The 25,709-nt window shown below is 37.9% G+C and overlaps 1 protein-coding gene across 2 annotated transcripts; it reads right to left on the bottom strand.

Moving 5' to 3' along the window:
- Positions 1 to 984: 984 nt before the first annotated feature.
- LOC128016942 (kinesin-like protein KIF18A) lies at positions 985 to 25,064 on the bottom strand. Of its 2 annotated transcripts, none has more exons than XM_052601904.1 (18): positions 24,986 to 25,064; positions 23,964 to 24,336; positions 23,370 to 23,527; positions 22,555 to 22,659; positions 22,327 to 22,437; positions 21,644 to 21,841; positions 14,731 to 14,907; positions 14,507 to 14,581; positions 14,252 to 14,352; positions 12,250 to 12,412; positions 11,595 to 11,759; positions 9,296 to 9,417; positions 8,831 to 9,069; positions 6,459 to 6,518; positions 2,065 to 2,419; positions 1,854 to 1,946; positions 1,628 to 1,737; positions 985 to 1,167 (listed from the first exon to the last, which is right to left on the bottom strand). In XM_052601904.1, the coding sequence occupies exons 2-18, from the start codon at positions 24,280 to 24,282 to the stop codon at positions 1,028 to 1,030; spliced, it is 2,691 nt and encodes an 896-aa protein (XP_052457864.1). In that variant the 5' UTR covers positions 24,283 to 24,336; positions 24,986 to 25,064; the 3' UTR covers positions 985 to 1,027. The 2 variants fall into 2 exon arrangements, with proteins under 2 accessions (XP_052457864.1, XP_052457863.1); XM_052601903.1 differs by lacking the exon at positions 24,986 to 25,064 and adding an exon at positions 24,828 to 24,979.
- Between the last annotated feature and the right edge of the window lie 645 nt (positions 25,065 to 25,709).

The raw sequence follows: 25,709 nt of genomic DNA, 5'->3' as shown, positions 1-25,709 counted from the left end.
CAGCAAGGACTGACTCAGCTACACCAGAGCATTTGCGCTAAATCCTTTTCTGGTTGATGAAAATGACAAGCACTTCTATGGAACTTCATTGTACTGTTGGATATGTTAAAGAGTTTGAACATTAAACGGGCCACACTCCTGATGGGAGGCTCAATTTTCTTTCGGTTCAGACAGATGGCATGCAGGAAATGGACCAAGATAAAGCTCAAAGCGCCAGTCTCCAGACTCCCTTTTTTTGTCCTCTGTGGACTGAACCCATAAGATCTGATCACACTACAGATCAGCAAGAAACAAGACGAGGTGAACGGCTTTTGCAAGACAGTTGGAGGTGAAGATGCATGAAAAATCTGCAGAGAATGTGGTTAATTAGACTGAACTAATAGGTTTTGTTGTGTCGCTGCAATTAAAGATGTATTGAAGCAAAATGTCAGTAATACTTGTTGTAAATGAAATATCAAATTAAGGACCTATATAAAAACAGTTTGTTACAGTTCTGGTGTTTGCTACAATACTAAATAATTATTAAAAAAACAAGTTTAAATGCAGTTATCTGTACACAGCTGTACTGTAAAGTTTAGTGAGAAACTACAAATATTGTGCACACTGTCTGTAAAAATTATTTAAGCTCAGTTCAATAAAACAAACAGGGTCGATATTTCTCAATTGATATTTCTTTTTAATCAATCATGAAATAGAAACTGTTGACATGAAAGCAGCTTTCTAAATGGAAAGTTTTTTTTATTAAAACGTTTAAAAGGGGTAAAAATTTAGGAAACAAAAGTCACTCAGTGGCAATAATAAAACCTATTTGCTTTACAAGACCTGAACATCAATTAATACATTAAATGTGAGTTTCATATTAGGCTGGACAAGTTTTCTACACTCATACATATTTGAAAACATTAACATAAAAACAATCCAGTTTTCTAGAAATAATTAAGCCCAAATACCAGCTCAACAACAACATAAAAAAAGAGAGACCAGTGATTGAGAGAACGCCGCCTTTTTAATAGCAAATGGAAACCACTCATATCCTCTTGGAGACTTTTTTAAAGAGTGCAACAGGCCTCATCGAGCTCAACTTGGGCTTCCGCTGGTCAAGCTGATGGAGGTTTCCTTCAGACACACTCCGTACTACTCTTCGGCTTGGCTCATTCTCCGCTGATACTAGATGTGGTGGAAGAGAACAGAGAAAGAATAAGAAAAAAGATAATAAGAAAACAAAAATCTTAAAAGTTTACTTGAAGAATTCGTGAAAAAATAAAAAAGTTAAATCATGAGATCCTACAAACATGGCAAAAATCACTCTAATGCATGGCCTCTAGAGGCTGGGGTAAATTCAGCCAACTTGTGGGCATTATATTACTAAGGAGAAAGAACGTGCATGAGCCACTGGGAGAGGGAGGAGGAGATTGTGCGCTTCTGGCTGTGCGCCTGACATTCTTTCACAGCTGTCAGCCGGCCCGCCCCATTACACTATTACAATACTTTACCAAACATAATGGATTACGTGAGGACTTCATAAATGGAATATAATAAGAGATGCTTATGTTCCACTTCCAAGATACAAATGGGAAGCCCATAGAGGGTAACTGTAATTTTTCAGCATTGAGAACAGCTTACTAACCTCCGAAACGTCGGATTCGCAGTGGTTTCGATGCCTTGCAGCGATCTCTCTTAATGCGCTTGGGTGCTGCAGCCGTGGCCTGAGAACTGTCTTCTTTCCCAATGTTGGAACTGATAGAGACAGACACAAAGTGAGATTTTGGAAAACACCAAGAGTGCAAAATGTCAGCGAGGCATGATTTTAAACCCCCCCCCCCCAGCAAACAGGTCCCACAATAAACACACACCAGTTGAACTTGCGCTTGACCTGGGCAGCTGAGGTCATGGCCATGTAGGACGGTTTGGATTTTCGCAGGTCTAATAGTGACGGGATTTCAAACCTAGAAACCAATTGGGAAGAAACGTATTCACACCAGCCAAAACAGAACTACCCAATTCAACTTTAACATAACAATTACTAATCCATACAAATTATAGTGCTTTCAGATCTTGTGGTACCTCTTAGCCAGTTCATTTCCGTTGTTCGCACGTAGTGCCCGGAGTGTTGTGTGGCCAGGGGGCTCAGGCGATAGGATGACTGTGGCATTAACGCCTGCTGGGTCCTCGTTGTGAAAAATGTCGATAGTTGTGTTTGGATCAAAGCTGCCGGAGGAGTGCGGCTGCCCCTCAGGAGTGTACTGCAATGGGAACATGCCCTCCTGTTTTAAGACTTCCTGAACGGCAGGAGGGTAATGGGACAGCACAGGAATGGGCACATCCTCATCTGGGTTAGCAGGAGACACAGACAACTTCCTCCTGATTGGTTTCTTAAGAGGACATTCAGCATTTCCTTCCTGATGTTGAGGGCTACAGCCTAAAAGAGAAACGCAGCACAAAATTCATCAGCTTCATTGGAAGACATCACCAAATGAAAAAGGTCTCTCATTAGGATCAGAAATGTCTAAACTGTATTTAAAGGGGTCATACAATGCAATTCTTTTCCTTTCTCTTGGGAGTGTTACAAGCTGATTGTGCATTGATAAGATCCCCGAAGTTGCAAAGTCTAAAGTCTCAAAACCAAAGAGAAATTTTTTATCAAAGTTAAGAATCTGCCACTCCCCTTTAAACCGGCTCACTCAAACACGCCCTCACATGTCTACATCACTATGTGGAAATATTTGCGTAGTGCTGCCCAATGTTCACACAAAGAAAGAAGGTGTGATTTCAGTAACCACAGTTAGTGTTGAATCAGTCATGTCAGGGAGATGCTGTGTGTATCTGGGCGAAAGCAAAAACACTTTATTTGGAATCTTTAAGATTACGTACAACAGAACAGCAACGCATTTTAAGGCCGTTATTAGTTTGAGTATTTGCTATTGAATGTTCAAATACGGAGTTTTGTGCGCAATGTGTGAGCACACGCGCTGTGTGTGTGTGTGTGTGTGTGTGTGTGTGTGAGAGAGAGAGCGCGAGAGACTGTCTAACAGTGGAGTCAGCTGTCTTAACCGTCCATGGCTTGTGTGTTTTTTGAACATTAAAGCACAAATACACAAAATAATGATCTTTAAAAAGCATAAATTTTTAATTAGTTCATTGAGCTATTTTAAAACACAAAAGTTACACAGTGATTTGAGGGAACATTAATTCTTATCAAACAATTCTAGTGCTCACATGAACTTAACTAATCTGACATACGATAACTTCAGTCTAACAATTTTCCAATGTCAGTCCTTGAATTTTGTTACGTTTTTTTTTTATAGAGTATAGAAAAGCCCTTTAATAGCTAATTGAAAAAAAGACAGATATACAAGACAGATAAACGGATGTTTAAAGATGGATAGACAGAAAGACAAAAAGGGGGACTGACTGGCTCCAGGAATTCACCTGTTGTCACTTTGCACAAATAATAACAACTGAAACACTGTAAAATGATGTGAAAACTTCAATGAGAATACACTCTAGCACTATACTGCAAACATTAATGAAACAAAAACTCCAAGAATGGCAGATGTTTCCTTCATTTTAAACATATCCCTGACAAAATCGGCTGGATTAAAAAGTATTGGGGCTATTTGAATGAATTCTAACCAACGCAAGTAACTGCCATATTATAATATTACGCAGTGTTGTTGTCATCTGCTTTGTGAGGCACATTCCTGGACACATTTGCCTCTCGCACACACGCAACAAGTTTACATTACTGATGGAAATACACAAACATTATTTACTCATACATGAATAATTTATCCACGCTTGTCACGTGAGTATTCATGCGCAGCGTGTTGTTAAAGAGCAGGTTCTTTTGCGCCATCAAGACAGACAGCACATGGATGTGTGTGCTGGTGGGTGTGTGTGGGTGAGGACGGCAAGGGAGGCTCCAGGAAGCTGTTGGAGGGGTCTGACGTTGGATATTGAGCGGCGGAGTATGCTGGAGCACGTCGCAGTCTGGCCGCACACTGACTCACACGATGCAGAAAAGCGAGGGAGAGAGAGAGAGAGACACTGCGGCTGCATCTTAAGCGTTCTTGACCAATTGCGACGCTTCAGAGCTCCCGCTGGTTAAACTGTTGACACACAGCCATCTCTCCTTCTCTCTGAGTCAGTGCTGATTCTCAGAAATCTGGATTGCATGGGAGAGGACCTGACATCCTGTTAATGACTAACTATACTCACTTTTTTAGCAAAAGAAAGTTTGTGAACTGAAAACACCTCTTACGAAAGTTAAACCAAATGCGTTTTGCTTTGACATCCTCTTGGAGATGGCAGCTGTAAAGCACAGGCGATATAACTTCATTTGAGAGTCACAGGGTGATCAGGTGACAAAGCAAAAAAAAAAAAAAAAATGAGAGGGAGGATGGGCGGCAGACAGTGATGTACGGCCCAGAGCGGAGGCAGAGGAATAGGTGCGATCAGTAATTGGTGGCAGAGTGCTCTGGGTGGCGTATTTTTGGCTGGTGGGATTAAAACATGCATGAGGCGCTATTTCTGGAGGAAGCCACTGCGGATTAGGGTCGCCTGGCTCTCGCTCTCTTTTTATTGCAGAATTGTCCTCGCCCAATCCAGGAGTGGTTCATACTATATGTAATAGCTCCCCCTCCCTGCCCTGAGCAATGATTTTATGAATGAAATTCAGACGGGCGGAGGGTCGGCACTACTGAGAAGCTAGACATAGATGGCGAGGTGAGGAGGACACAGACACACAGAGATGATATAAAGATGATTGATTTAAAAACTAAGAAGCACACAGACAAAAACATATAGAATGTGAAAAAAAGGGTGAGGGCGATGAGAAGTAAGGAGAATGGAAAGAAACCGACTGCAGACTTTAGTCTGAGAGGCAGGAGTGGCGTGTTGACACGTGACCCCTCCTGCTTCGGTCTTCTATTCAATCACTATTTTCCACCCTTTCACACTCCCGCTCCCTCTCTCCACCGAGCACTTGAGCACGAGCGCAGTGACGGTATCGTCATGAAGCGCGTCGATGGTGGGGGTGGGGCGGAGCTTCATTCATAACCCTCGCTTTGAATCTCTGTATCTCATTCAGTTCCTGCAGACAAGGTTTCAACTCTCCTTTAGGCAGGACGACCTGAACACAGCTTTTCTTTCCTGCTGCATGAATCTTGAAAATAAGCATCTCTTTTTAAAAATGGAGTAGCAAATGCATTTTGGTGCACATCTGAAAATGTTCCATTGCATTCACAAAAATAGGACCGTGCGGTTACACAAACAGCTAGAAATGAACGGGAAAATTTGTGCTAGCTGAAATCAGTCTAACAGGAATAAAAATGCTATATTTCATGTTTAGAACATAAGGGTTATGAATATTGAATTTATTTTTTAAGTGCCTAAAATGAAACCTTGCAGAGCTAGCGACTAGTTTGTCCTCACAATGGCTCAGAAGAGCAGCCTGGAAGCCCCCAAGCAGAGTGCTAAAAACCTGAACAACCGTGTTTTGTGTGAAATATGCATCACATTTTGTTTTTCTTTCGATGCAGCGAACAAATCATTATTCATCTTTATTTTCAAAAAGCTCCATTTCCTTCCACTGAGAACTAACGCATACTGTCCTGACCTGGTCAAATCCCACATGGTGTTTGAAATTAATCATTCAAATTTAAACAACCATTGGACGTGGGGGGGGGGGGGGTGTACAAAATAAACAACAGAAACACCCCAATCTCCTTGTCAAAAATGAGGAATTATAGACATAGGAAATTTGTTTCTAATAAAAACTATGTTCCACAATGCGAAATATTCCAGTACTATCGATACAGAAGTTGACAATATTTTTCCAAACATAATTCTTAATAGTATCCGTCTGTTTCCCCCTCACTTCCCTCTTTTTCTTCTTTGCAAATCTCTGTATTTTCCTGAAATGTGTGTATTTCCCACAGCGGGTCTCAATCAAATGAGGAACACCTGTTCTGCAGCAAATATCATTACTCTCCATTTACTGAGCAATAACTCACCACTCCAATTTCCCAAAGCTTTCCTCTCTTCCTCATTCTCCCACCCCTCGATTCCCTCCATCCTGCGAAAAGCTTGTTTTTGTATTTCATTCAGTCAGTATGGAGACTGTAGAGGCAACTTTGCCGGTTTCTAAGCTAAAATAAAGTTACTTATGTAATTACATTAATTACTAATTTTAGCCACTGATATGATTTGACTATTAATAAAGCACTATTTACTTTTGATGCTTACATGGAGAATGATAAATGATTGACGTACTGAAAGGGGACCGTTGTAAACAAAGCTAGTTTACAAATGCTGCACGGTCTTCTCTGAGCTTTCACAACAGTGCGGCACACACATGGGCTGTCAGTATGAGAAATGTGACAGATTGATGACTTAAGCAGAAAACGTTGAAGCAGACATTGGAGGGGAAAAAAAAAGGGCGACAGAGATGAGTTCACCTTTAGATGAGTGTGTTGGTCTGAGACGCTGTGAGGATCGACGTGTGTGTTTCTCTGAGCCTGAGTGAAGAGAAGGCATTGTTATTCATTTGTGCTGGTCCACCTTTTTTAGTCCAGCATATACATCACACAGGAACTAAATCAAGACACATACATCTGTCAATGTTCACACAATGCAGATTGCATTACACTGACACGGAGAACAGTAAAACACGAGGCACATATAAAGTGAGAACACTAAGAGGAGGCTGTATGACACAAATGAGATGGTTCATCTCAGAAGCAGGAAGTTAACTGACATTATCCTTTTGGATTACTTCCTTACATCCTCAGCTATGGATATTACCCCAAAACAGCAGGGATAAATAGCATTTTAAAACAAGATAAAGAATAACAGATTTAAGAATGATATTAATGATATTAAAATGATGTTCATTTTAACTGGTTAACCATTAACCGACCGTTAAGAATTTTGACCGATTAATACAATCAATTAAACGGTTTAAAAAAGTCATTTATTTATTTTCAGTAATTTATAGAAATATTTAAAAAGGTTTGCTGAATGGTTAAAATCCGCTACACGTATAAAATTGTTATATTTTTAGAGAGAAAAAAAAAAAAACAAGTCGCATTTTATTATTTAATTCAGAAATGGGTCTAATGCTGACACGAAATGTTTACCAACATTATAATTAGCACTGTAGACATAGCTAGGTTATTTTAGTTCCCCTCACTCCAAAACTAATCCTTCAAATAACAGTATTTAAGATTTTAATTAGGTAAAAATATATTTCTAGTATAGGACTATTTAATCATTATATATATATATATATATATATATATATATATATATATATATATATATATATATATATATATATATATATATATATTAGTACAGAACAAAAATTTGGACACCGCTTCTCATTCAAAGAGTTTTCTTTATTTTCATGACTATGAAGATTGTAGAGTCCCATTGAAGGCATCAAGGGCTATTTGACCAAGAAGGAGAGTGATGGCGTGCTGCGCCAGATGACCTGGCCTCCACAGTCACCGGACCTGAACCCAATCGAGATGGTTTAGGGGTGAGCTGGACCGCAGACAGAAGGCAAAAGGGCCAACAAGTGCTAAGCATCTCTCGGGGAACTCCTTCAAGACTGTTGGAAGACCATTTCAGGTGACTACCTCTTGAAGCTCATCAAGAGAAAGCCAAGAGTGTGCAAAGCAGTAATCAAAGCAACAGGTGGCTACTTTGACATATTTTCAGTTGTTTCACACTTTTTTGTTATGTATATAATTCCATATATAATTCCGCATGTGTTAATTCATAGTTTTGATGCCTTCAGTGTGAATCTACAATTTTCATAATCATGAAAATAAAGAAAACTCTGAATGAGAAGGTGTGTCCGAACTTTTGGTCTGTACTATATATATATAGCCTAGATTTATTATGTTTTTCTCCGCTAGCAGAAGCACTGCGTAATGTGATATAAAAACCATGTGAATCCTTATGTTCTGTTGTTTGCTGCTTTTTGCACATGTAAAATTAATCATCGGGAAACAAATGTTAGTATTTTTAACAATTCACAGACCCTTTCTAATTTAATTCAATTTTAAGTTAAAATTGTCGGTTAACAGTTAATGATCGGTTGACGAGTGTTGGTTAATGAGTGTCAGTTAAGAACCAAAATAACCAAAATGAACATCCCTAAACACAACAGAAAATAAATCTACACATATATAGCAATAGAATAAAAAAAATTTAAAACAAATACAAATCTATAGTTTTGCCTGATGTTGTAGTCACATTTATCTGCTAAAATTATGATGCAAATGCTCATTATGATGATACGCATTAATAAAATGTTATTAAAATGGATCATTTACATATACACAAACACACTACCATTCAGAAGTTTAGGGTTGGTAAGATAAAAAAAAAAGGTTATTAATTTTAATAAGCAGCCAATAAATAAAACATTAAAATGTAATGTATAAAATGTATAATTTTTTATTTATATAAATTTTTTCAGGGTTATATGATGAATAGACAAAAGAAGAGCATGTAATACTTTCTTAGAACTCTTTTGTAGTATTATAAATTTCCTTACTGTCATTTTTGATCAGTTTGATGTGTTCTCATTGAATAATAATAATGAAAAAAAAACAAAAAAACATAGACCTTAACACTTATGAATGGTAGTGTAGCAGTCAGACATTGTGGGACAGCTAAGTCTATAAGGTTTGGGTGAAATACTTTGTGCATCAGCATAGCACCAGTTTCAAGTAAGCTGCCACCTTATGTGTGATATGTGTTGCTACAGAAAGAGAAAACATTTGAAAGTTTCATCTTCCATCAAGAGTTCACTCACTGCATGGCGTGCTCTGGCAAGACACGAGGTGTGAGAAAGACAGGATGGGCTGTAGATGAGTGCTTCCTGTGCCCCCATCATCCCGCTCCTCTGCTTTCTCCTGGTCTGCCCAGACCACACCCCTCTCCCTGTGCACCAGCCGCTCCAGCTCCTCCCACTCAGCGTCATCTGTGGCAATGCTCGCGGCCTTCAACGCCTGGTGCTGTCGGCGGCAGGTGGACAGCAGGGCGTTCACCAACCTGACAGGACAGGTGGAGAGCAAGTGTGGGATCGTTAAATGATACAGATGGAGGCATTTAGATTGCAAATGTCCAATTTCTCTGAATAACACACAGAACTTTATACAAAGAATGTTCTAGAGCATATAAAAAAAGCACATGGTATCCCACATACATATAGATGCAGGGTGACTAAGCACCGAATCATGAAACCTGGTGCAAAACCTCTACGAGTGTTGACTCATACTTGTGTGTGTGAGTGTTTTCCTGGTCTTGAACACTGATGAGGTTGCTCATGTGCTGGATGTGTTGCTGAAGGTCAGTAATCCGCAGCTGCAGCTGATGGCACTGCAGTTCTCTTTTCAGTTCCTGTATGCAGAAACAATCTTAATACAAAGACAAACGCAACAGTTGCTGCAACCAACAGCTCCATCCCCATCCCCTTGATATTAACGGTGGATAAGCTTATGAAAATCAATTAACAGCATCATTTCCAAATTAAAACAGGTTGGCTGAAAATGCAATATACTTTATGATATTTGATCATTTTCATATGCACCCAGCATAACATCACACATCAATGAATTAAATAAACAGCAATGAAACCACAATGTGTGAATTTGTTTACCAAAACATTTGAATTAAGCCTCTACAATTAATGTGTTAATTTATGCAATTAATTAGTAAGGAAAAGTAGCAGGCTTATGTTCTACGATATGAAAAAACCTTTTTTTTTTATAGCGTCTTTTCAATACTTTTTTTTCTTAAAATTATGTTTTAATTATTATTTTGGGAGGCTGTTCTCATTAAATATTAATTACATGATTTGTTTAAATTTCGTTTAAATTCATACCTAATTTAAAAAAAAAATTTTTTTTGAGTGATGATGCCAACAAATCTTTCAACCAGACTTACTTTTTCTACAAAAAATAAAAATAAAATGACAAGCTATTTATGAAATTGTGCCTTAAAATCGATATGATATTCACATATCATTTTACATTGTCAACTCAAATTATGCATATGGCATAAATCAGAACACAGACAGAGACAGTCTGTCTGATAAATCTGAACAGAATATCAAGCTCAGGAGTGAGACCGCCGAGGTTTTCTGGGTGAAGAAGCGATGACAAGATTAAACCATCTCATCTATGAGCTAAATTGATGAAACAGCTTAGATGTTTTTAGTCTAGCAGCTCTTTATTTTCTTTCTGTCTCAATGAAAATGCACCTTCTGAGGAGTCTTCTATACCTCCTCTGACGCAAGGAAATGCAAAGCAGCTTAGCACAGAACATTTGAGGGGCGAGTGCGTCACTACTCCGTTCTACTTCCAAAAAAAAAAAAAAAAAGAGCGAGAAAAGAGGTGTGGATTTAGGTAAGCAGCTGTAGGGAGTGATGAAGGAAAAGCATTGATTTTTCTTTTATTAAGACAACCTCCGGTGGGGAAATGGAAGGAGGAGCTAAAAGAGGATGTGGGAGAGAAACGCAAAAATGGTCACAATGTCGATCGAAGTGCCACAAACGAGGGCAAAAACAAAGTTTACACAATATTCCAAGAAAACCACTGACAAATGCTGAATTGTGCGTGTTTTTACAGTAGGTTGATGAATGTTAGTTTTCTACATGCAGTCTGATTAACAGCATGCACGGCTTTAAAATGTGTCAACTGCTTGAGAAGTACATCACTGCCATATTAAAAAAGGCTGAGGCACGTGAAGATCGAGAGTAGCTGCAATTTATGCAAGTTAGTCCAAAAGATTCTACTAGTCCTCTTTTGAGTGTATTTGGCTCAAGATGAGCTCTGCTACTCAGGGCCTCTGAGGAGCATGTCTGCCTCAGACATCACAGCACTGCAGACTGGCACCCTAGAGCTTCAATGCTCGGCTAGAAAACATCCAAACATTCAATAATGGCATTTCCAAATGGATAATAGGCCAAGGCTGTCCACTCGGGGACTGAAATGTGCCCTCAAATAAAGAAATATCACCAGAAGCTGAAGGACCAAAAAACAACAACACAAAATACAGCTATTTCTGCACAAAATGTTTTACAACATAAACATGAAGTAAAACATATTTTCAAAGAGTCTACTAACTCCTTAAAATTAAAAAAAAAGAAATGTTATCTTTATTTGATTGAAAAAAAACAAACTGTAAACTGGAGACAATCCTAAAAGTAAGATTATTCAAAACAGGTGAATAACAAATCTGGCCATCAGTGCAAAAGCAGATTAACAAAGTACTTAAATCACAAATTTGTTTGTACAAAAACATGTTTCTAGACCTTCCCCACCCCATTACAACAGCTTGCGTTTCACATTTCTAAATCCAAAACCACATTCTGTGTAAATGGCCCCTTAACTGAGCCATTAAAACGCTCCTATAACAATCAACAATGCATTGGAAGTGCATGTCTGTGATTTCAGAGTGTGTGCTTTAGTTTTCGGATTTGAATATAGCAGACGCTGTACTGGTTGACATCTCTGCCAGCACATGTATTCTGCCCGTGCAGCATTAATCTGAAGTAAAAGTGACCTGGCCCTCACCTCTGGAGAGTGTCCTTCATGTCCAAGCAGCTTCATTTCGTTTTCGATGCGATGAAGCCATCCTTCGTTCTCCTGGAAGCGCTTTTCACTCTCCATCAAGCGTTTCTGCAAGTGCTCCTGGTGAGACTTCAGGGAGGCCAGTTTACGCTCGTACTTACATGTGGCCTAAAACGCCAAAAAAACGATGTCTAAATCAGGGTTCACACACATACCAAACTATTCCCTTTTACCATGTACAACACCAAACACAATATTAAAAGTTTGGAGGACTGTTTTTATATTCATATTTTCGAAAGAATTATTGTATGCTCACCAAGGCTGCATTTATTTATTCAAAATACAATCAAAACAGTAACGCTGTGAAATTATTACAATTTCAAATATGTGTTTTCTGTTTGAATATATTGACATTTTTTATTTCTTTCTGTGGTGGCACAGCTGAATCTTCAGCAGCAATTAATCCAGTCTTAATGCTGATTCTGTGCTCAAGAAACTTATTTTGTTGTTTCTTCTTTCCAAATGATTAAAAAACTAAACCAAAATAATAAAATATCTCAATGAAATCACTTTTAAACAACCTTGAGACTGAAAATCAGTTTCAAACACCCTTTGAAACTGTGTGTGTGTGTGTGTGTGTATGAATCAGTGTTGTTACCCTTTCGGCCCTGTTGTCGGGAAAGAAGATCAGGCTCTGCTGGTGCCACAGCTCCCTGTGTCTCATAGTCAACCTGCTTTCATTCAACTGCTTCTCGATATCCAGATGCTCTTTACGGACCTGCAGACGTGCCGCAAACACACTGCGCAGGGACTGAGACATCCTGCAGAACACAAGAGTTATTGTCTCTATTCAGTGGATGCCACTCCTCTCACCTATACCAACTGTATAGGTTCTGCGTTATACATTTCCTGCTAGTTAATGTATATGCTCTGTATAAATTATAATATTTAAAAAAGAACTGTGGAACAGAGATCACTGCACTGCTTCAGACCTATAAGAGGTCATGTGCTCCCTGTACCTTACTGACAATTTCCTCATTATACTGCCTGATTGAAAACAGACAAACAAACTAAAAACAAAGAAGTCAAATAGAATTAATGGAATATTGTGGTTTAAATAAAGCCCAGAAAAACATGCCCAACATGAGACATCAGATGTAAGTTTTAATTATCTGGTTTAGTTCCTAAGTACAATATCACAAAAAATTGTAAATATTACTTTTATTAAATCAAAAGTGACAGTAAAGATTTATGACGAAAATTATATTTTAAATAAATCCAGTTATTTTAAAAATCAAAGAACAGGTCAGTTTCCACAGAAATATTAAGCAGCTCAATTGTTTTTAACGTTGACAATAAAAAATGTTTCTTTAGCACCAAATCAGTATATTAGAATGATTTCTGAAGTATCATGCTGCACTGAAGACTGAAAATTCAGCTTTTCCATTACAAGTATAAATTACATTTTAAAATATAGATTTAATTAAGTTAACATTTCACAACATTTTACTAATAATTTATTTATAATCAAATAAATGCAGCCTTGGAGAACATTTCAAAATCTTACCAATCTTCTGAATGGTAGAGTTAAGTCTCACTGAGAAAAATATAAAAAGCAGACCTGTCAGTTGGCTAGGAATGCATCCTATGATAACTGAGAATATATTTCAACTTACTGCACCTTTTTCTCTTCTATTTATTAAAGGTAAGCGCTAAAGGCCATCACGCTCTCATTCAAACACATATTCTCCACTGAGAGCTTTTGCAACACTGCAAACGGCTCGTCGATGAATGCTTTGAGCTATCACCTGAACTGTGTGTGTGGGCGGTATTAGTTTTGATTTTAGAAAAAAAAAAAAAAAGTCCATTGAGAGAGAGTGCAGAGGCTGTATTTGGGGCCATAATGTTGGTGCAGCGCTGGCACTGCCAGACTCCTGCATTATTAATGCGGGCAGGAGCGCGCCAGCCCTCCTTGCCACTAAGCACCTCTCTCTCTCCCTTCTCTCTCTCTCTCTCTCTCTCTCTCTCTCTCACTCGCTCGCTCTGCAAGTTGTGAATTCTGATGCCGGTGAATGAAACACGTAGGAGTGAGACTCATTCAGCTTTTCCCCCTCCTCCTTCCCCTCTCCGTCCCTCCCACCCTTGTTATTTTCCCTCTTTCTCTCCTCCCTCCGCCTAGCCTTCATTTTCTCCCTCCCATCTACGGGTGCTGCGGCGGTTTTTGCTGACGAGAACCACACACAAACAGAATGACTAAATCTCAAGGCTGAGGGGTGGGGCGATGGGATGTGTTGCAAAAATGTGATACACTTCCTGTCTAAAACAAGCAATAAACCAAGAAAAAGAAGGGGGGGGGGTGCAAAAAATTACACAAAGCACAAGCCTCCACTCTCCACTGGGCCTGATGAAAAATGCAGAGGTAAGGAGACCTCCACCTGCGTTGGTGTCTGGCTTTGTCCTGTGTACTCTTACTCATGAATAATTGAGGCGGATTCAAAGTTTCAAAGGACAGCATTAAAGAGCTGCACATCACACATGGCATAAACTAACAACATCTAAACAAACAAAAATACAGGTCTCAAGATGTATGCTGGTGCCTGCAAACAGAGTCTGCTGTTTCACATGAGTGCACGCTTTTAGACTGAACGTAGGCTGCTTACTTCTCAAATTCGGCTCTCCTCTGGATAGGGATTGGATTAAGGGCAGGAACCTCCACCTTCCGCTCTTCGTACTCTTTGAGTTTCTGTTTCAACATGACAATCTGCAGACACACACACACACACTCTATCATTAGACAAGCTAGTCTCATGTGGCTCAGACCCATCTCACCTAACAGGAGAGGCGAACCAGATTTACAAAGTGAGTAGTTCCATATTAAGACCTAATTAAGGTTGAGATTCATTGTGTTTTTTTACCTCAGCTTTCTGCTTTTCACAGATGATAGCATACTGGCCAATGTGACTGTCCAAGCTCATCACGTTACTCCTCAGCTGAAACACATGGAAAGAGAATCACAAATATGACCTATATTATAATGACGTTTTAATAGCATTTTAGTAGGACGTGAACTCATGGGTGATTTGAGGCATGTTGTTGGTCGGGGGACTGCTGAAGCTGCGCGTGTAAGTGTAGGACTCACAGTGGATTTGATCTCCTTGGCGCGGTTGGCATATTTGAGAGTGTTGTGTGTATCTTCATAGGAGAGTGAGGACGGGCTGACGTTCGCGATCATCACAGTTCGGCAGTTTCCACCCAGAGAGTCTTTGAGGAGCCGTGTCAGCTTGCTATCTCTGTAAGGAATGTGTGTCTTCTTACACTGAGGATAAAAAACAAGCCAAAGCAAAGAAAAATCTAATTTAAGAATGTCACGAAAGAATGGCAACAATACGTAAGAAACAAAAACGCTAAAGCCAAGGCAGAGATTACATGAATCGGATGAAAATGTCATTCTAGGCCATTTCTGAAATGAGTTTACATTTACTTTACAATGGATCTGTCACTGGGCTTGCCTTAAGAGTGTTATTAAGCAATCCAAAATACGCTAAACATTGTTACAAGGCCACTTATAATACGTTGCTTGCACATGACGTCACTGCTGTGGTGTGAAAGGCAGCTGGAGGGCAGGAACAGGAATCACTAGCAGAAACTCAAAATGCCTATGTTTTGTATTGTTTACGGATGCTCAAATCGGTCAAACCAAGAAACACAAGGTGCTTGTATCGTGTACGAAAATGTTCTGTTCATAAGGAGGGAAAAGGCAATAAATTTACTGAAAAACGCTTGTAAACCTGTGTCAGCGGGTCATTAGAAACTGAGTCGGATAATGCTTGTGTGTGCGCAAATGGTTAATGTGAGACATAATAATATATTTTACGATTTTGATTATATATCAATAAAGAAATTAGGGGCTGCACGATTATGACAAAAATAATAATTATCGATTATTATCGATTACAAGGAAAAATATGCATGGTATTACAATGTTATGCTTAAACCAAAAAAAAAAGGGAAAAACCCTTAAGATAACATGTAAAAAAGAAACAAGCATCTTAAGCATACAGAATAACACAAGTGGACTTTGAGTGATTAATTGCTGCTTTGAATGTTTATGTAATTGTGGCATCCGTAATTGTAATCGCGATTACAAATTGAATTAATTGTTCAGCCCTAAAAGAAATATGTAAACAGATACACTGCTGCCAATCTCAATCTCAGAATTCACTCAATGCTAAACTCCACACATAGACACAATATAAATAAGATATTTATAAGAGAGCTTCATTTGATAATAACAGAATGTTGTGAGATTGCGATGAAAGTGAGTGACAGCTTTTTAGTGATAATATGGAAGCGCTATTAGCTCGCTATCTAGTCTAGAATCAATTCAGAATTTGAATAAAAGTTTTGTTTTACGTGCTGCTAACAGGACCAATGGCCACATACTTTGTACATGCAGCAAAGTTTCAAACTTAACATTATCCCGCATCTCTCATATAAATGTGGGATTCGCTTGTAATCAGGATTAGTTGCTTAGTCTATATCTACTGACAGGCAAGTATTTCAATTTAGTTGAAAATCGCTACTCTTCATAACATAAGGATCACGTCCAGCATATGTCATGATTTTCTGTTAATACCTTCCTCTTGAACAAATGTCTAAACCAGTACAGTACAGACTTTCCTCCATCTCATCCATTCTGCTTTCCACTTCCTGCCCTCAATCTGAATTTTGCGAAAGAATCACATGATCGCAAACAAGCTATAGTAACTTCCCGTAGAGGATAAATCTTGTAATTTTTTAATCAAAATGATGAAACTGTACTTAACAGTGAAATTACATACTTCTCGCTGGTGATGCATACTGGCCCAAAATCTTCAGTTTTTGCAACACATTCATCTCCTATGAACAATTTCAATGTATAAATTAAATTAAGTTTGTAACATTAAGAGCAAATGTAGGCGTTCTTACTAATGTCATGCTTGTAAATTAACAAGTACATCAAAAAGAAAAAAAAATGTAGGCCACTGACATTGCAGGTGAACTTGCACCACTTTTTACTGAATAATCTAGCAATTTATTTAAAGAAAACGATGGCCAAACAAACTGATGGTCTAATTAATGTCAGGATCTAGTGACTGGTACACAGTCCACATCCCAGCATCCACATAAAAACAACAACAAAAACTAACAAAAATTTTTTTTATAATTAAAAAACAAACCTCAAATCCAAGTTTCCACAGCTGAAGTGGAACAGTTAACATACATGGAGAACAACATACACACATTTTGCCAAAGCAAACATAGGGGAAAACACAGCAGTCAGGGAAGGGAAATGTGGAAAATTGTGTGTATCTGATCTCATCCAGCTGATGTCTCAAACTATAGCCTACATCTGGACTCTGCATGCGTTCATGGTTTCATTATAGTTTTGAATCAAGTGGTGGCCTGCTGGGAACTTCACAAACTCCTTTGCAAAAGGATGAAATAAAGACTGTGGCCAACTTTTCAGTAATTTCTTATTCTATGGTAGGAACTACTGCACCAAAAACAAAAAGGCACGGTTTTAGGTGATAAAAAAACAGCTTATGTAACCTACTCTTTTTTTTTTATAAAATACACGCAGCACCATCACGATAGCTAGTCTGTGAAAAATCACATTTCTGAAGGCAGCATGTTCGCTCTGTTGGCACGACTGTGTTAACAAGGTGTTTGAGTGTGAGTGGCCTGTTTCAGGCCCTCCCAGGACAATGTGGGTAAGAAGAGCCGTCTGTGTGACAGGTTAATTTATGCGGATGGCATGAAAACAATACCTATGATGCTGCCTATTGGAGGGGCCCAGAGACAGGCACAAACCTCCTCACCTTACACACACACACCAGCCAAAATACTCTGACATCAAACACACACACACACAAAAAAAATTAGTTCATGACTACATATACAATCAATTTACAAGAAAAATTAAAAGAACATGCATCCTGCTTTGACAGACAATAAACAGAAAGACGGCCTGCAATTATCTAGCACCAAAATTAACTCAAGTGACCATGAGGTTTTCAACCAATCCCATATTTATGGGTCAGAGGCTTGTTAAGATTCAGCTGTACTACAGGACAAAACAAAGATGTACTGCAAGCTGAAAAATTCCAGACACAGCAAACGAGAAAAAAAAAAAACTCCCTCTCTCCATTCTGCTCTTCAGGCAAATAAACACAAACAAAGCCAGCAATCGAGATCCTTGGACGTGAGCTGGAACAAGTGAACTTGTCTACAGTACTCCATCACTGAAAACAAACATTTGAGAAACAACAGTTGTGCACGCACATGATTGTGGGAGCAATCAAACTTTTATGATCACCCAGAATAAACTTAATCAAGCATGGTCTGGAATGTACACTAACATTCACAAGTTTGGGATCAGTAAGAAATTAACACTTTTATTCAGCAAGGATGCATTCAATTGATCAAAAGTGATACTATCTATTTGAAATAAATGCCTTGCTTTTTACCTTTCCATCATCAAAGAATACTGAAAAAATACATATATTAAGCACAAAAACTGTTCTCAACACTGATAAGAAGAAATGTTTTAACACCAAATAAGCAAATTAGAAGGATTTCTGAAGGATCATGTGAATCTAACTAGAGTGACGTTGTGCATATACACACACAACCTTAGCAGATGTTCTTGTTCTATCACTCTCAGCCAGAGATACTGGAGACCTGAGTCACCACAATCATATTTTTAGAGCGAGTTCAGTTGATGTGCACAGCACAGGCTGAAATGCAGTCGACAACTAGTCACCTGTTGTGTCGTTGACATGCATATGGAATAAGGCACGTGGTCCTTTGCGCCATTGTTAGGACTGTCAACATCTATCAGGTTCTGAAAATTGTCAGAAAGTGTTGGTATTGTGTGGTCGGAGAGAGACACTAACGCATTTGAAATGTTTAGGAGGTGGAGAACAAGAAAACCTAATTGGACAAAACTGTCTTAATATCTTAGACGCTAAAAACAGCAGGAGCTGCCTGAAAGTGTTTAGAATTTTAAAAATTAAAAATTAAAAAGCAACACAGTATTTAATTCTGTTGTGTGTCACTATGGTTACAGGCATTACAGAAGGATATCACTAGCTAGAGGAAGAGACTGACCTCAGTTACCCGTTCATACAGACAGTACTGGATCCTCTTCGTCTGATTTTGGGTGTAGAATATGTTTTTTGAAAGTAGTCTTATGTGCACCAAGGTTGCATTTATGTGATAATCAACACAGTAAAAGCAGTAATATTTTCAAATATTTTTACGATCTACAATAAGTTTGCCATCTTAAAATATTAGTAATTTATTGCAGTTATCACAAAGCTGAATTTCCAGCAGCCATTGCTCCAGTCTTTAGTGTCACACGATCCTTCAGAAATCATTCTAATATGCTGATATGGTGTTTATTATTATCAATGTTCAAAACATTTTTTTTATTGTTGTTGTTGTGGAAACCGTGATACATTATTTTCAGAATTATTTGATGAATAAAGCATTCAAAAGCATTTATTTAAAATTTTAATCTTTTTAACGACAACGAAAAGAGTTAAAAGATTTCCTTTTAAAGTTTTTAATGTCTCTCAATGTCAAATCAGTTTAAGCTTGCTGAATAAAAGCATTAACCTCTTTCTGCAAGAAAAAAAAGAACGTACTGACCCCAAACATTCAAACAGTATTTACATTATCAGTATTTTTTGTGACTCTTAAATTGCCTTGTAGTGTAGAAGGCATGCATTAAGTGTTTTTTCATAACCAATGATAGTTTAAAGTTGTACTAATGTGACAGGATTCGAGACATACATGGCAGCAAATTCCCACCTAACACCCCGTAATAATTAAGGATTGGTTTATAATAGTTTATGGCACAAATCAAACCCCACAAGGCAGATTTAACAGCTATTTTCTAAGACTACATTCTATATCTGTCACGGGCTAATGGGATTGGGTGGTAAATTACCCTCAAACCGCCTCTGAAATGGAAAATCTGGATACAATTCCACACAATGTCTCTGGTGGAGGCGTACTGAAATCAGCACTAGTGAATGAGCAGGACACACACACACACACACGGCAGCCCTGAGGAAAGCGATAAGTGTACACAACAGAGACTGAGTTGTAGGTCTCCTAACTCTGATAGCATCAGTCCCTGAACCACAGAGCCAGCGGAGCCTTTGGGTTTGTCCCAAAAGCAAAGAAGGGGGAGGAAGGTCAACACCATCGGAGCAAATGTGCCACAGTGACAGCACAGTATGAACCCAGCTGACCCAGACTGGATAAAGACCAACAAAGGATAAAGTAAACATAAGTAAGAGTGATCCAGTAAATACATTTGTTTACAATACAGTAGGACTGCAGATAATTGGTTTTGTGTCAGGACCCATATTATATTGTATGCATTTAAGTGTGTGTTAAATAAAGATAAAAGTACCATACGTTTTGATGCACTATTTGATCAAATAAATTCATTGTCAATAACAGTGAACAACAAATTTGTTATCAATGCACTACCACAAATACATTTTGGCATCAATGCTCACATAGCAATGGCACAAACATATTACAGCTTAAAAAAAACAACAACAACAAGGGAAACTGTCAAAAGCCACATAGCAAAATGCAAAAGAAAGAATACAACAGATATGGCAGCATATTATATTAAATATTTCAGGGTATACACAGGAATCATGTTAAATTTAAATTTAATACCTTTTAAGACCTTTTTAAGACTCTTTCCATACATTTTGTCTAACCAATGCAACCCAAAGAAACAAGAATTAGACCAATAAACAAAACTATTGACAAAACTTATTGTAAAAGTAAGGAGAGATAACTGACAAGATGTTGGAGGATTTGCTCCTCAACGGATACAGAGTTCATTGATGAATATAGATGTGCTCCGAGCATGATTGCAAAATCAAAAGTGAACTGCGAGCGCTCATTCAAAAGGGATTTAAATACACCTCATATTGATAGCGGTGCCCTGATGCGCAAAAATTATATACAATATTAGAATGTTTGCGGGAGCATATACAAAAATCACGGGAACGGATGGGAGCATGCGGTAATGGTCAGAAATTCAGCGAAAGCGGAATCACCAAGCCCTGCGCTATAACACAACAGCAGATGAGGTCAATCTTGCGAGATTCCATTAATAAACTATACAGAGCCACACTATTCGGACAAATATACATAACGAAAATTTGATTGAAAATGAAAATGACATTTAAGACTTTTTAATACTTTTTAAGGGGCTTAATTTTCTCTGCATTGATTTATGAACTTTACATACTTTTAAAGACCCCGCAAACACCCTGTATTTAAAATGTGTCAAGAGCTTGCAAGGTTTTCCAGCAGAATTTAATGGTATGGTTTCAATGATGTGAGCATTTCCAAATTTGCCAAACAGTGATTATTTATCATCATTTATCAAAATAAATTTCATGGATCATGTAGAGACCAAAAACTTATTAACATATATTTATGGGCAAAATTTTTAGATGAAGCTATAAAATAAAAAGTTATAAAAATTAAAAAAAATTGTCATAACTAATAATAACTTTAAACTTGTTATAACTGTTCTACTTCTATAGTAACAAGGAAGTCCACATAACAACTATTGCGATAACGACAGAGAAACAATATCATCGTAATCACTTATCACTTTCAGAACAACCCCCCCCCCCCTTTTTTTTGATGAAAGATAAAAATATTATTGATAGACAATTAGAATCCACCCGTCTTTAAAGAGCATTTAAAGCAGCAGGCACCTTAACTACACCACACACAACGCATTTGTGTGAACAAAAATATAATTATTTCTCTTTGGATTAAAAGATTTAAAATCACGCCAAAAAAACAACTATTCTGTCCAAACCTTTAACAAGAAGTGTACAAATTTCATCAAATTGTAGCCCATGTTTGAAACATCCAATTGAAATCTGAAATAATAAAACAGATCTCTTTTCAACAAGATCTGGGGAATCCCTCAGTCTTAACAGAAGATGTAGACCTACTTTGGGGTTGGCGAGTGTGTTGATGACATTCCCTAGGGCGAGGAGGGAGCGGTTGATGTTGGCCCCCTCTCTGAGACGAGCCCCCTTAGCATTGGTGGCACTGGCCCTTTCTGAGCCGGCCAGGTCGATTAAGCTCATCTTGGCGACACGAACATTTGGATTGAGACTGGCGGTCTTATCCTGCTGCCTCAAGTAGATCTGAAGAAGAAAAGAAAAAAAAGATGGCATGAGAACATCATTCAGTCAGACTGAATAGTTATACTTTTGCCTGACAACTTTATAAGTCAGCTGACACTGATTTGAACTGCACAGTTAACTCTGAAACATCCAGATCAACAGATAGATGACTGAGATGGTGCAGAGATGATTAAAGCTTTATTGCTTTTAGAAGAACTACATTTTAGAGTCTAGAAATCAAATAAACAGAGAAGCCAAACATCGTGATTTATTATTGCCTCGTCAAATCTTCCAGGAAACACAAAAAAAATCCTGGAAATTGTTCATTCACGCAAGTCAACTGGTAGCTCACTCTCGATCGCAAAACAAGAAGATTAATGTAAAGTTGCTCAAACCCCACGGGGGGCGACCGCACACAGAATGAGATCTAGCAGCATAAAAACAGTTACACAGAAGCGGATGTGATATTTACAGAGAAAGAGATGAGACTGTGAGAAGCCCTTTACCTGGAATACGGCATGAGAGCGGGAAGACGTGGCGTTCATGTCAGTGGGGTGCTGCGTCCTGTTTCTGTTACCATAATCAAGAGCTTCAAGGATGTGCTCTGCAGATTTGGGCTACGAAGTAATGACATAACACACACATCAGACAAGGCAAATCAACAACAGTTCTTTGTGATGAGATGAATCACGGTCAAAGAAAATGCACAGATGACACATGCAGCCCAACTTCACCTGGTGCAAGGTGAGTCCTTGAACAACAACTCCATTGGAGCTGTCCTCTCTCACCGCTAATGGCCCAGAGTTAGTTAGCAAATCCCGAATCTGCTCATTATAAACCTGTTCAGGAGAAAGAGCAGAAACCCATTGCTTAGAACACAAACGGGCTGACTGACAGTGCTTCAGGTACCATAAACCAGAACGAACACAAATACAGCACTTTTTGTAAGATGCACTCTGTATTTTACTCTCATTAAAAAAGAATTTCCAGTGTCTAAGTCTAAGATGACTAATATTTTAATTAGTGCAAAATAAATAAATATACCTTAACCATGACTGTACTGTTACACAGTACTGTTCAAAGGTTTGGGGTTAGTAAGATTTTTTATTTTTATTAAGATTTTTAATCAGCAAGGTTTAATTAAATTGAACAAAAGCGAAGGTTTAAGTATTTTACATCGTTACAAAAATGAATTTCAAATAAAGGCTGTTCTTTTTAAACTTTTTGTGCATCAAGAAATATTAAACAACACAACTGGTAAAATTCAGCTTTGCCAACACGGGAATTAACTACATTACTTCACAACATCACTTTTTACTTTACTTCATTTATTTTTTATCCAAAAAAAAAAAAAAAAAAAAAAAAAGTTAAATAAAAATGCTGCCTTGGTGAGCATAAGACTTCTTTCAAAAATATTTTTTACAAATCTTACAAATTCCAATTTTAGAACTGCGTCAGTATCAGTAAAGGAAGTAAAAACAAACAAATCTTAATTAATATATTTAATTATAAAATGTATTTATTAAACACACTGACGTTTAAACCTCACCTCAAGATATGAAAATGCTACATTAAACACTTTGTCCTCCTTGATGAGGTCCATGCGAGCAAAAAGTTCTTTCACAGTGAGAAACGTCACTCCTGGATCATCACTACTACCCAACATTGTGTGTGTTTTTCCTGCTCCTGTAGCTCCATAAGCAAACACTGGCCAAACAGACACATATTTATGAATAAAATTATTATCAGGTATATATCAGCTGTCATAATGACATCAACTGTATGAACATTCTATATTCATGAGACGTATCAAACAGTGGCAAATTGTTTATAGCGTCAATAAATCCAGAAACTACCATATTATTAAGCATGATAAATAAAAACACCAACCATGCAAAATTCCTCTAACAAGGTGAAATGGAGGGGGGAAAACACAGTACAAATTAAAAGGCCATGCTCTTGTAGCACTAACAAAGGGCAAAAAGGCACCAGGTACTTTAATTCATTAACAAAAATATTGTACTGACACATTCACATTTTGCATCAAGTTTTAGCAAGACAGACTGTCAGCCCAAGATAAATAAATCAAGTTCATGGCACAGAAAGTTATTTTGAAATTCAATGAAGAGAAATAAAATCTCACCAGCGCAGTTGTAGCCATTCAGGACACCATCCACTATTGCTTTAGTGGTGTTCTCAAAAACTTCCACCTGTGAAGAGTCCTCCCTAAAAACACTGTCAAACACAAACTTGAGGTCCTTATTGGCTCTGCGCCGCACATCCCTGTTGCCTACCCGCTGTCCCCGGAAAAATGTCACCACTTCCTCTTTAGGATCAAATATAAGCATGTGGTTGTCAACAACGTGGACAACCCTCTTGTGATTTCCATCCTTTTCCTTGTCGTTTAAAGGACGGACACGGACCACCACTTTCATGTGGCTGCAGACCTCGCCATCTGACATTGTCCTTTTTTACAGCTTCCCACTGAAAATCTCTGCTCCTTAAGGATTGTGTATCTATAAAGCACAAGAGAATCATTTAAAAACAAGGCATAAACAAGGCATATTCCAAATAATTCTTCATTAGTTAAAATGTTTACCTCTTTATGTAGGTAAAAAATAGTTTTACTATGGCATGATACCTTTATAAGTAAACTCTAACAGAAGGGGAATTTAAATAATAAAATTAACGTTAAGCCTCATACTACAGGTAAACCATAATATTCTCCTAGACTGTAACGTTACATAACATGGATTAATTGTAAGGCATGGCTGAACCGGTGCTAATTTATGTAACAAAAGGCCATTCACTGTATCATCAATGTACTATATCATCAGATCCATATGTCTGTGAAGTTCAGCTGAATTTTTTATTTTTTACTTTAAAACTCTTATGTTTATTATTAAATATCATCTGCTAGCGTTGCGCTAACAGCAGCAGCTAACTGCTCAGCTCTCTCATTTCAATCACAAATAATTAAGTCAGCGTTTTAAAATGTGTGACCTACCATCTGATACAATATGAATCCACGACGACTGATTTGACAATGGTATTAAGAGAATGTTTTATTCGCCTTTTTAACTTTAAAGACAACATTCGAGCTGATAGTACACAAAACCAAAGCCCCAAGCGCGAAGATTTCAAAAACAAGCTGCTGTTCCGTACCTGCCTCTGATTGGACGACAACATTCTGACGTCAAGGGACGTGTTACGCTGCGACTGAAACAAGGCGAAAGAGAATTTAATGCACAGTGGAATAAAGCATAACCTTTATTCTTAAAATGAAAAGTAGAATTGGCAAATCATGTAAAATATGACAGGTTAAAGTAATATAATTGTTATTAGTGCAATTTGAATGTAATTTCGTGGGATTTAATTTGTGCCATATGTATTCTTAATATGTGACCAAAATTAAAGCCCCAGGTACCTGTGACTCTCACAGTTGTGGCCAGGGAGTAAACAAATATTAAATATCTTTAGAAAAGGCATGCATCATCGAACTATGGATTAAAACACATTTAATGGGAAAAATTGTGAATAAAATAGTGCCGAACATGCATTCACATACATATATGTAAAACATCGCTACAAAATACTGTCGAGATTTCTGAATAATGTTCCAAGATACATCGATTATATCTGATTTTAAATGCTTGTCTTGTTACCGGAGGAACACAAAATCGTCATTTTTTTTTTTTTTTTTTACCGCAAGCAGTCACTTACAGTTGAACTCATAAACCTCTACCATAACGCTGAATAAAGGACCAGTCGTGTTTAATAGGATAACAGCGATTAATTGTTAATTCACAGCCTGCTGTGTTATTTTATTGGTTTACATTGAAAGTTGGATGTTACCTTTGACTATGATGTACTGTATGGTGTTTGGAGT

Source organism: Carassius gibelio, chromosome A7 (genome assembly GCF_023724105.1).
Source record: "Carassius gibelio isolate Cgi1373 ecotype wild population from Czech Republic chromosome A7, carGib1.2-hapl.c, whole genome shotgun sequence".
In the NCBI taxonomy this organism is placed as follows: domain Eukaryota; kingdom Metazoa; phylum Chordata; class Actinopteri; order Cypriniformes; family Cyprinidae; genus Carassius; species Carassius gibelio.
Note: the sequence above shows the minus strand (reverse complement) of the source record. Positions and strands in the feature narration are given on the sequence as shown.